Source organism: Phallusia mammillata, chromosome 2 (assembly GCF_965637545.1).
Source record: "Phallusia mammillata chromosome 2, kaPhaMamm4.hap1.1, whole genome shotgun sequence".
Lineage (NCBI taxonomy): Eukaryota > Metazoa > Chordata > Ascidiacea > Phlebobranchia > Ascidiidae > Phallusia > Phallusia mammillata.
In genome coordinates, this window is record NC_137253.1 from 28,591,816 (window position 1) to 28,605,023 (window position 13,208).

The window sequence follows — 13,208 nt, forward strand, 5'->3', positions numbered from 1 at the left end:
ATTTCCTACTGATATAATAAATCACCTCACACAACTTGCCAAGTAGCAACGTACGTATATCTAAATGCGATCAGTTAACCATGCATATGACTTGTAAACGCAGAATTAAGCAAACATCAGACAGAAAATGTGTTCATTTTTGAATTCCAAAGGTCTTTGTTTTCATAAACTTTAAAAATTAGACATTGGCATACGTGGACGTCATACAGACTCAACGCACCACCATAATGGCCAATACAACACTTCAAACGCTGTTTGAAAAATAACACAAAATTGTGTTAAGATTCTATGTATTATTCGGAATAGATCTCGTTCCCCCCTCACTTGCTAGGTATGTGTGTTGACATATTCCATGGCAGTTATGTGGCACCAGTCATACATAAACCGTTCTCAAGGCATTGAAACAGACACTTTCGTTTTACAATATGTTTGCTTTAGTCCAAGAAATTATATTTAGCACGTTTAAACGCTGAAACAACACGCGTTTAATGCGATGCATAATCCGTGACTACACACTTAAGCAGAAAACAAACATTTCAAATAAACTTTTTATCTCAGTATCATGACCGGAAAACCTTAGGATGATTCAGAAATAGTCCTGGAATGTTTAAATTTAGTTTACAATACCCAACCTTGTTCACAGCAAAATATCTACCAACTGACCAATCTTAATGTTTCTATAATTTGTGGACCAAGATAACACCAGCAACGACCAATAATACCAGAAACAGAACTTTCGTTTTACAAATTATCATTTTTGTAATACGTTTGAATCTAATTACATTGTACTTAATTTGTACTATTATTCTATGATGTGTAAACGTAACAGTTATACAGATACATGTTGCTTTCATAAAGTTCAGAATACAGTAACAGTCATAGCCATCTAAACATTTTATCAGTCAAGGTCGGGTCCTTTCTCATAAGGAGGCATTTTTTTCGTGATGCCTTTTTTCCTCAACATCTCTTTTACTTCTTCCACTGCCTTGTCGACTGATTTTCTGATTTCGGATGGAAAGAAATCAGAGGAATATTTTCGTGGTGGTCGCCTCGCAAGGCCCCTGGTCTCTTGACTTAAACAAGCGAGTCTCTCCTCAAGGTCACTCGGGTGGAGTGCAGGGTTGGGAAGGAACTCCACCATCTTCCTCACACTTGAGATTGGATCAGTTACCATGTCTTCGTAGTACAATATCAGCATTGGTTTGTTTTGAAACAGGACCTTTCTGTGAAACTTGATCCAATGTTCAATTTGTTTGGGCCATAGTTGAACGATTTCTAAAAAGTGCAACATCGTTTACAGAGAAAAAAAATATAAAAATCTTATGTTTTTCTTGGGGAGTAACAAAAAGTTTCTGAATACGTTACATGTTTTTTTGTTTTTTTTAACAAGTTATTCCAAAAAAACGTTTAGACCATGCTATATACCAGATAGTAGATTGGTTCTGTCTAATATTTAACTTACTTTCTTTTAAAACTTTATCCGCTGCAAAATTCACATGAATATCAGTTTTTGCATTTAGCAAGTTGATTAGAGAAATGATGGCCTTGTATGGATTTCTGATTATTACGATGAACGCCGAAGGAAATTCAGGAACCTTGTTGTCGTTAAGGTAATGGTCTTTTATCATGTCTGTGCGAGTTTCTTCCACCTTGAAGCTTTCTCCTAAATAACCTGTGATAAGAAATGGACTCTATTTAATTCTATTTGAATAAGACACTGAAGATGCTTTTTAGCGAAATTAATTTGTTTTTACAACAGTGTCAACACTGATTTTAGCTTGGAAATAAATATTTCCTGAACTTGTGATCTATTAAACAGAGTGTCGAAAATTCTACAGCCTTGATTTGTTTTTGCTATCTACGTTTTTACGAATACGCTGTGTCACTTTACTTAATATATTGCAATGAAGCACAGTGTAAAGCAAGGGTGGGCAATCATCGACCAACATCGTTTTCACGCAGTGTTTTCATTGCGTTTTGACGTGCTTGCGTTTTTTTTTTCTTTGTTAATCGTGCACTGTACTACGCGCATTCAGTGTTATTTACCCTGATGAAGGCGACCTGTATAAGACGTCGAAACGTCGGAGTGAAACGAAAATTGCCAGAAGAGCTCTATAAATATGATATTATGCGTGGCAGCAACGGCATATATATGGCGACCAACTATGGCCACGGCTCTTACAATTAAATTAACTGCCCTACACTGGCTTGGAGAGTACATTGGTGAAAGTTTTAGTCCCTTCTTGGTCACTTGTGTTTCCTAATAACAGAAACTTGTCCCGCAATTAGGCAAATAAAACCCATGTAGAAACTATAGTAATAAAGAGTAATTTAATCCAAAAACTCAGTGTAGATAGACCAAACAGAATCAACCGGTACTCAACATATGATACTGTTTGGCCTAAGGTTTTATACACTCTTAGGTGCTGAGATTATGTTAAACAGTAGAGAACAGTAATCGACGGAAAACGGGGACGGTAGAGGTGAATTTTACTTTAAATTACTTTACCCAAAAAAGTATACGTCAATACCTATACCACTCAGTGCCACATCATTGTACACGCTTCCTGTGTAATATCCAGTTGCCTTCTCTAGTAGATATCGAGTCCAGGTGTTTCCCGATCCAGGGTACGAAGCCAGCTCGGTCCTTTCGTATTTTCCGGGTGAAAGGAATGAGATGTTTCCGCATCTGGCGTCTTCAGCCGACGTCCGAAAGACATCGACGGCCCCCGATGCATTACAAGATACGACGTTTTGAGTCAGGTCAAAACTGGGACGTAAAAGTATGAATTAGCATTTTATCCTCGCTTATTATTTGTTTTATGGGTTGGTTTGGGATTATATCATGCAGTGACAACTCTACCAGATTTTGCTCCAGGGTCAGTAACCAAACTATAATTTATCAGTTTACTGTCAAAAGACTGTTGAATGACTTGACTGCGTTGCAGGCTACAGAAATTAATTTTGTTCCTAGTTAGGTTATACTCTTTAATTTCGTGTCATTTTGATAAGAATTAAATGGAAACATTTGCAGTTATGTATATGCATAGTTTTGCTTTATTTGTGTTTGATTCAAAGTAGAATCAGCAAGACTTTTTACGTTTCAGAGTGGATTGCAAACACTCACTATTTTCTCCAGGCTCCAGTGTGCATATAGAAATCAAACAAAAACTATCTTACTTTTTGCCCGCTTTTCCACACCAGCATTGTTTCTTCTGATCGTAGGTAGCAAGGGGGCTTCCCAGTGTATCGCACACCGTCAGACAGTCCTCTGGCGATTGTACAGTGACATACTTACCGGGAATTCCATCCCCAGGCGTTTCGAAGCATCCCATGTGCCTTGATGACGCATACAGCCGGCTAAAGGGTGCTGTGTAGTCAATAAAAACAATTAAAGTCAGGTGCGAAGATTTAATTGATGTTTCGTTTTCTTTCATCTGTTTGTAAACTACTAAAACAATCTTTAAACGGTTATAGTTTGTCCAATATTTTTTCTAGGATTTGCTTGATGGATGAAGACTATAATGAACCTTATGCTTATTGATTCAGAATTATGAACACATTTAGCCATTCATTCATTAATTCTATTGGAAAAACATAACGGTGATGCTGTAAAATTGAATTATCTCTATCTTGTGTTGATAAATCTGCACTTTGCGAATTTGATAGTTGTATACATTTAACAAAATCAAATGCATTGTACCTTGGACACATTTTCCTTTGATGAAATATACTTCGACGCTCTTTTCCCCTCCGCAGGTTTTTCGATCCTTATCATTAGCAGCAGATCCACCACAAATAATGTTACATTGCTTAGATGAACTTCTGATATTGGCCACATGATGAAATTGTTTCGAACATAAGCAGCTGGTCCCTTTTACTGCTGCAAACTTGTGATTGCTGAGTAAAAAAGTAAATCAAAATAAACAACGTTTTCTGTTTTGGTATACAGAGTGGTTGAATTTATTTAAGAGCTGAGAAACAATCTCAAAACTAAACCTTTGTGTCACCATTTAATCGCTCTAGCGGCTAGAGTCTAGCCGACACGGGTAAGGGTTTTGTCAAATAACTGCGGTTTTGGTTTGGTGTATTATATTTCAGTTAGGCCAGTTTGGCCTTACTCCAACTCAATGGAGTAAATCTTCGAAACAATAAAATCCATTCTCAAGTCAGCAGAGCGTTTCTCGAGTCAGCAGACTGTCTGTGTGATATCTAAAATGTTACGGTGTAGCTGCAGAGCGTTTAGTCATGATAACGTTTCAACGCTGTGCAGCTATTTCCGGCTTGGTCATTGTTCAGTGCCCTTGCGACGCTTTATGTGCTTTTACCGAGCGAAACAAACTTAGCTCATTCACTCGATGTATTTATTTTTCTGTGAATATATAAAGGTAAATGTCAGTAGGACTAAACATAATTTGTCACCCTTGGGTTATATTTGAAAGCAATAAATTCAATGATCAACATATCATAGGGCATTTAGTATACGCTAAGAGTAACAGTTCCAATAGTTGTGTGAAAACTTTTAAAAACTAAATATAAAAGGCATACAAATCCAAACATTAACTGACAAATTGGAAACGTTCTGCGACATTGGTTACAAAAACTCTTTATTTTACAATATCTGTAACTTTACATGATAAAACGAAGCTCAGTTTAACAACCCCCGTAGACTTTCAAAAAAACTCGCTTTTGCCGTGGATATTTAATTGTGTTGAAAGAATCTTGACGTGACCTGCAGCAAGAATGTACGAGGTAGAGTTGCTTCTCGAGAAATTTTTCTTTATTTTACGTCACGTATCTTAAACAAAACGTAAATGCGACACCTCTTATTACGTGTATTTTTCGTTTTAACTCGCCTCTAGATCGGACTGTGCACATAACTTTCTTATTTTGCTTCCCAGACAGCGATTTATAACGTGCGTTGCCGGTAAACTTTCACCTTCGCCCAGCAGTAGTCACGCCTGGTTGCGTAAGATCTATAACAGTCGCTTTGTTTTTTGCTGGTTTGCGAGCAAGTCACTACCTGCGATCGCCACTAGAAGCTACAAAAAACGTACAATCGGAAATTTTTTGTTTGGTTTTGTTAGAAAATCGGCCTAAATACAAATTTCGAGACTCTCGAGATTCTCGAGAAATGGATTTTTACTTTCTCGTTTTTCGAGAAATAGAGGAACCCTAGTACGAGGCACAGAAGTCTTTCCGTTTGATTGATTTCGAAATGTTTTTCCATGTACCAGTTGTTCTGAACGCGATGTGTTACGCAAACATAAACTAGGGAGACAACTGATTGGGACCAGCAAAGTGGATAATCCTCTGAACATTATGTGTATTTTACTTTTTACATGGATCCAATGGTGGGATTTAGTCGGTTCGCATCGGTTCAAAGGAAGCGTCTCACGAAATTTGATGAGATCAGCGAACCGGCTAGCATTACTGGTTACTGTCAATGGACTTTTTGTAACAAAATCGACTGAAAAATATGAGTTTTGTAATAGAACCGACTTACAAAAAATCTGAATCCCACCACTGCATGGATCACATGTACCAAAATTGTTAAAACGCCAGTTTTTTTATTACAATTGTTTGACTTACTGATGAAAAGAAAGCATTAAAACTTTAGAGTTGAAATAGTTTTAAATAAATGCTTTCAATAGAACAGACAGGTTTATTTTTTTCACTTTTGTACCACGAAATCATGTGTTAGAACATATCCATACAAGTCAACCACTCACTCAATTTCACCAGACAATTTAGATTTTAAGATACAATATATCAAATAGCCTTCAGAGCAAATAAAAAAGTAACCATCGCGAAATAAACTTTTATGTGAAAATTATTAAATAGTGTGCAATAATATACAAAATATACTAAAAAAGCGGCAAACGATCAGTGTCATTGTAATCTTTTTTAATTAATTTCTACGCATTAACTTATTTTTCCCACCAACCAATTAACGGAAAATTGACTTGAATTATTATTTATCTGAGTTAATTAATTAAAGAAAAAGCATAAAAACTATTCAAACTATCCAATTAATATCTTTCAATCATTTAAACCAGGGGTGTGCAACCTGCGGCCCGCGGGCCAAATGCGGCCCTTAAAAAAAGGTTGTGCGGCCCGCGGAGACGCTTGAATTTCAAATTGACTGACAAACGAGTCCAACTATTATATATTTTTGAGCAAATTAATGCGCCCGATACTATTTTTCTGCGACCAGGCAATATGTGACTAGATTCAAATGCGAATTTTAGTTGTAGTTAAGAATATTTGGTTAGCAACAAAGTAAAATCACCTTGTGTTATACATAGGTGCGGCCCGCGATCTAATTTTGGCTATTGTATTTGGCCCGACAGTAACAAAGGTTGCACACCCCTGATTTAAACTAACTTATTATTGCTTGAAATGTCAAAATTTTACAGATCGTTAAGCTATGTTTACCTATTTTTCTAAGAATGTTTTTCGCATTGTGGGCTTAGTGTGTTATTTTATTTTATTTTTTTTGCTCATTTTCCCGTTCAGTGAATAGTAAAGTTTATTGAAATTAAGGATAGAAAATATACTGCAGTGAACATATTCTATTCCGTGAACCGACACTGGGCAAACTTGCAACTATTTATTCGGCTCCATTGGACCATAAAAGTATTATCACGGCGTTTTGTGTGCAAAACACGAACTGGGGAATTTTGGAACAAGTTTACTGGTTTACTCTGAATTTACTTTGAACTTTGCTTTAAACGTATATCATCGCCAAGCCTCTTTCCCCGTCACGGGTTTAGCTGCACAGAGTGTGTTCGGGCTCTTGCGACATTAACATAATACGCCGCGTCAATAAAATTATTCTCGAGCAATAGACTTTGAATTATGGACTTAGGCTAAACGCCTCGACAGCAAATTAAAAATATAGTTCACTTTTTCATAAAGTTGTCTTCGCACATGAACTAACAGACGCTTGTATGTGGACATGACCTGCAGATTGGTCAATTGGATTGCTAAAGAAGCTAAACAGTGCAGATTGGTTGTCGTGGAAACTCAATTTTCGCAAAAAGGCTAAAGGGGTTTGGGTTTTTCATTTTGGACCTGCATTTCGGTTTCTCTGCTAATTACTCGGATCCTTATATTACGTGACCCCTGTGAACGGCCTGCCTGCGGGAGTGTTTAGGAAATCAGTCACGCATGCTAATTGGAGTGGTTTGTCCGACGAATTTTCGTTCTTATATTACTGCTACATATATTTTTCATTGAATAAACGAGTATTTCCTATCCAGCAGTTTAATCGGACGTTATAAATAATCGACTGGATAACAATTTGTTGGCCGCTTTTGCACCATATTTTATCACTCCGTCAAAGTCGCACGATCTTGTTATTGCTGTTTCTTTGTTGCAATTTTTGCTTTTTAAGAAATTTGTCTTGCAAGATATGCCATTAACCTGGTGGAGGTGTCTTGTATGGGAGTTTAAAACGTCGAGTATTTATTATAAAACTGCTGGAAGACTGGAAGACTCGTTTATACATAATGCTTGGCAGCAAAAGCTCATTTATTTTTCTGTGAGGTTTATCCGAATATTTTCCTATTTGGCCGCAAGAAATCTGTCCAACGCAATTGGGTTACGCTAGAAAGCAAGAGTTTTCAATCATCGTTACAGTAATCAGTCTTCGGAACCAAGGTGGACTTGAACCGATGACTATCTTTACGCTTTGTGAACAACTGAAATGTTGTAGTCAAACACCCCGCTGTTCTCACATAATTCCTAGGTGAATCTACACATTTTAGACGTGTACACTGCTCCAGTTTATCACATATTTAACATTTGATGCCTTCCTGTGTCGTTCATTTAGTGCAGAGTTAGTATGCGGTTTCACTACCATTTGACTTCCATCGATTACAACACGACCATATACACATAATCCAAAATCCCATTTACACCTTTTCAATTCGTATTAAACGCTGTACAATTAAATCGATATAAATTTGGCACGTTTAATTCTAGTTTTAATGATAATGGCAAACACCATTGTGGTAACGTTTAATAAAACATGTCGCAACAACCTTGTAGGATAAAATACTTACAAAAGCTCAGTGGCGTAGGCAGCCAAAAATTTTGGGATTTGGCCAAATAATTTGTTGTCTAATACAACTTTGTGCTAACGCTCGGCGTGCTGTTACCAAAAACGTGACTTGCCAAACTGTAGTTCGACGGGACAGCCAAACGCTTTATTGATTTATTCCATGTCTGCATAAATCAAAAAATTATACATTTCGGCTTACAACTTGGTGACAAAAGTCATTTTTGGTAATTCATATATTCCTTTGATAGTTGAGAGACGAAACCACAAAGATGAGGGACTAAACTACACTAAATTAAAGTTTATCAATGCACAACTTTGAAAATTTGGGAGGGGCCAATTTAACGACGATTAGTTGTGCATTGTCGTTCATTTAGGCACTAAAACAAATTTAATCGTACAAATCGTAGTTTTTACTGTGATATGGGTTTAGCTCACGCACTATGTAATAAATACCGGGTAAATAGAAACAAAAACTGACAAAAAATAGTTTTAAAAATGTTAATACGTCACTTACTTTGATTGGCAAAATGAAATACACCAGTTTGGGGTCATAAACTGGAACATCACTCTTTGCGTTTGAATTGCTTTTTCCAACTCTGCATAACATCCGATGTATGATGCTGTAGAAAATAAACTTCGATTTAACAAAGCAGTCACCTGATTTCAGAAAATGCCAATTTTATGCAGTGAAACTAAACTCTAATCTTGAAATTACACTCACTTTCGCAAAAGACCTTGGATCGATTCAATAATCCCTGGTTCGGTTGTATCCATTTCCTATGATATGGAAAAATTACCAAGCGTGTATCAAAATTAGATTCATGCTAAAGTATAAATATGTCACGTGCTTTTTACAGAGGGCCCTGTTATTTGTATCTAAAGAGACTATAAATTGCAGAGGTTCCCAACTTTTTTTGGAAACGGAATATTTCAAACATTTATCAAGTAATCAGAATCTATGCTTAAATTTATCTAAAAATTGTTTTACACATGGAGTTGCAATAATGAGGGAAAAACGTCTATAAGACCCAGTTTATCGTGTGGATGCACTGAAGAAAATAGCAAATGTGCAGACAGCTGCAATTGCATGTATTTAATATACACAAGTTTTCTGTCAATTTTGTTCTGGACGTCCTTGGCTGGTGATTTTAAAGACCTTGTGGTAGACTGGCATAATTGCTTTGTTGTAACAATCTTTTAAAAAAGGCATTTTACAACTTGTATAGAGCTCTAACGTTTTGCATAAAAGCATGGACCCATTACATGAAATAAGCTGCAGATAATGCACACTGTTGCGACCTCTTTTATTAGTGCAGCTGATGGTGACAAGACATAGACCGTATATGGCAGTGGGGTACCGCGGAACTCTCGAGTAGTTACCCGAGGTTTGTTGTAACAATTCAAACCTATGTAGAAACGACCGATCCAAGCAACACGTTTCGGTAAATCATTTTATTGCAGTTACTTTTATAATATATGTGCTTGGGGCATGTTAGGTAAAAATGCATGTTTTTTTATAATTATGTAGCCTACTTTTATTTCATGTGTTAAGATGATTTTTGGGTAGGGTTTCGCAAGTTTTACAAATACCTAAAGGGTTCCGTCCCGCTGAAATGGTTAAAGAGCACCGGTATAGGGCTAGCCGCTAGTGTAACTCCTCACTGTGATTATAACTCATACAGCAAATGTGTTTCAATGCAATGATAAAACCCAATAGGTCGAAACAGTGTGCACAGTCTGCAGCTTATTTAACATTTTAGTTCCGGCAACAAACACACACCTCGTTGCATCTTTGCTCCGCGGTAACTCCTCGCCTTCACACATATTTTGAAGCATCATGCTTGCTTCATGAATCGACAAATAAGCTGCACCGGCCAGAAATATGCCGAAAAAGATTTTTGTCCGGCCAAAACCACCGTTGCGAAAGAAAGCGAACATAATGCAAAAATATGATCAGTGGTTTTGAACTAGACGCAGCTGCAAATAACCAAAAATTGACAAAGCATAAATTCACTATTTCTTTGTCCGTTTAGTACAAATAACAAACTGGGCGAGTGGCTAGTGGTAAGCAAAACATCCTTTGTAGACAAAGAAGTCGGTCAACACCGTTATTTTTCTCAGTATAGGGATCAAATCATCTTAATAACTGCGGCTGTTATCTGACCAGCAACTCGATTGCCTGCATTAAAGCAGTGCAGACAGAAATTCTTGAATTCGTAAACAAATGCATCTAATAACACAGCAAATCAATACTTTAGCATGCTAATATATTCTGTGAAAACGTCTTTTAATACTTTATGTACCTCGACACATTTTGGGGCATTTTTTCGACAGCATTTGAATCGCAGCAGTAAACGTAGCCACATACATTTTTCGACGAAACTAAAGATCCATGAAACACTGGTTCTAGGATTTCGTTTTTCTCCGCTTTTCTTTTTTTTCTCTGTTTGGAAATTAGCGTTTAGTTGTGTGCAAGCTAAATTTCATTATTAAGTAATAGAACAACATCGAATTCAGGCGGCACACCAGCATGCGTTGGGTCTTGAGGGTCCCCGGTCAAACAACTAACTTTGATTTAAAATGCATTTTAGTCGCGTAATTACTTTCGCCAATCATCTTTCTCTTGCTTGATTGAAACACCAAACCGTACTCTCGTCTCGTATGACAGTTGAATTCATTACAAAATTTGCTTTTTTTTCTGTTTGACATTTGATTAATTCTATGCGTGAACTATCAAGAACTATGTTAGCCTTGATATTAGAATTTTTCTCGTTACCTGACAAAATACCATGCGCTGGAAAAAATAGGCTTCGGCGCATATAGTTTTGTTTCATCCGAGTTGTTTCGGCGAACGGCTGAAAGCAGAAAAACATACACTTCAAATGATCCTTCCCTGGCATTACCGACTGTTACCAGTTTGGCTAACGATTTTAAGCAATTCAGAACGTTCTATGTAATCTGGATATTTGCGTTTTGTAAGTTGGCTAGCAGTTCGCACCCTAAATACGAAGTTTACATGTCAATTTTATACTCACTTCAAATCAAAATTATACTATACATATGCTTGGTAAAGCTACAAACTCTTTTGTGTAGGCGCTAAACCTTGCTCTGGTGCTCCAGTTTTTATTTATTACTCGGACCCAAATCCACTTGTGTACCTTCAGCTTGCATTGTTGTTAAACCTATTTCATTTACAGTGGTTGATTAAATGGTTATTTCGAAGCAGTGGCCACCCACATTTAAATCGCGAGATAATATTAAGTGGGCCGCGCAACATTTTCCTATTTGGCCGCATTGTATGCTCTGACGTAAGGTAGATTTGCGACAGCATGGCGTTTAGTAACTTAGTCATTTAAAACCGTAAGCAACTGTATCGTAACTAGTGTGTGCATTACATTTGGTGCGTGTTGTTTAGAACGGTGGTTCTCAACCGGGGGTCTGCGGACCCCTAGGGATCCGCAAAACTTTTCCAGGCGGTCCGCGACAACTTCTTAATTCCGCATAACGAGATTGATAAATCACGATATAAAAACTTGTTTAAAAAAAACGCTTCGGGGTTTTAAAATACCATGAAACTTGATTCAAATCGTTTTGCATTGTATGCATATATGCCGCATACCAAAAATCGGACAAATGTAGTTGTGTTCTACGCTTTTTAACAATGGTTCTACCCAATACTACTCCGTAACAAACAAAATTAATTTCAATGGCGGTTAATGCGAACAACAAATGAATTGATAAAAAATTCTCCCCTTCGAGAAGCGTTGAAATTAAAACATTAAAGGGTAGTAAACAGTACAACAATGTGGTTGTTAAAAGAGGTACAGGAACTGTCGCCCGCTTACGAGAGGAGTGGACTCGCTACCCTTGGTATTACCTCCCCAACCACATTATAAACAAGTTTAACGTTAGTTCTATCCTTGCGGTTTTTGGGTTTTCTTAAAATAAAAAAACACGAAATAGTGAAATGGTTAGAAAACGTTAGATTGCAAATGTGTGATGAGCACAATCAACACATTCTGGTAGTTAAACTTCTTACGTGCGTGTGTAAAGGGGTCGCGTGGTGTTAGAAAATATCTAAATGGGGTCACATAGTAAAAAGGTTGAGAACCAGTGGTCAAGGCCAAATGCCTGTGCGCTTTGTTGCGGGAAAAAGTTTTTTGTTTAGATGGCTACTAAATGAACACACGGTAAAGCATGTAATTTGCGTTAGTGACGACCGGGCTGAACCTTATTTTTTTACTTTTCCGCCACCCCGCCGATTTAGGCAATTCGAACGCATTTTTGTCATGTGCAATGTGGTGTTACCATGCACAAACAGCCGCAGAAAAACCTAGCTTAATTACGTTGTGTAAATCTCATACTGCAAGCTTAACGTAGTCTCGCCGTATGTAACCGCAAGAAATATATTTGGTATTTTATGACGTCATATAACATGGCATACCCGGAAAAAATTCAAAATCGACCCATGTGATTGTAAACAGCTCATTGTGATGCAACAGACGTAAATTGTCAGGGGAAACAACGTCACATTACAATGCAATATGTCTTTCTTGTTGATTCCCGACGTCGCAACCCAAACGTTTCTAACAATATACACCCAGTGAAACGTACAGAAGGGTCAGTTAAGTTTACTGACTACCGCGTATTTGCACGTTATAAACCTATTAAATAAAAATAACTAATGTCTCCATGTGTTAACCAAACTTACATGTACTTTAACAACAGTAGTACAATAGCCAACTGATCATAAAGTTGGCTTCGTTAAGTTTTTTGACAGCCTAATGATCTGTACCTGCGTTGTGTGTTTCATCATCCCTTTTTTTCAGTTTTATTGTCAAATAAATAACTGCTTTCTAATAGTTTGGTCGCTGAATAACTTAAATATGGTACTTTCAACCTACGCCATAGGATAACTAAAATAGTAAGTGTGACGTGGCCTATCAACATTACGCGGCCCACCAACATTACGCGGCCCACCAACATAACTAAATTAGTAAGTGTGGCGCGGCCCACCAACATTATGATGTTCAGTTGGCCACGGCCTCGAGTTTTAAGACCACTGCATTAGATGGAGCAAATTCATTACACTTTCTGTCTAGGGCTACCATATTTCTATCCCCAAAAAGGAGGCCACATT

General features: G+C 37.3%; 1 protein-coding gene across 1 annotated transcript; it reads right to left on the reverse strand.

Annotated features, from left to right (window-relative positions):
• Nucleotides 1-898: 898 nt before the first annotated feature.
• LOC145213257 (sialate:O-sulfotransferase 2-like) lies at nt 899-8,842 on the reverse strand. The gene is made up of 6 exons (XM_080081490.1): nt 8,790-8,842; nt 3,704-3,900; nt 3,181-3,370; nt 2,532-2,770; nt 1,463-1,672; nt 899-1,275 (listed from the first exon to the last, which is right to left on the reverse strand). Exons 1-6 carry the CDS (start codon nt 8,840-8,842, stop codon nt 899-901), a joined length of 1,266 nt encoding a protein of 421 aa, XP_079937616.1.
• Between the last annotated feature and the right edge of the window lie 4,366 nt (nt 8,843-13,208).

Excerpts from the sequence above, each read along its gene's own strand:
- LOC145213257 (XM_080081490.1), bottom strand. The coding sequence starts at position 8,842 with ATGGATACAACCGAACCAGGGATTATTGAATCGATCCAAGGTCTTTTG. Across the intron at positions 1,673-2,531 it reads TGTGGCACTGAGTGGTATAG|GTTATTTAGGAGAAAGCTTC; the intron begins GTATTGACGTAT and ends TTCTTATCACAG. Across the intron at positions 1,276-1,462 it reads GGATAAAGTTTTAAAAGAAA|AAATCGTTCAACTATGGCCC; the intron begins GTAAGTTAAATA and ends TGCACTTTTTAG.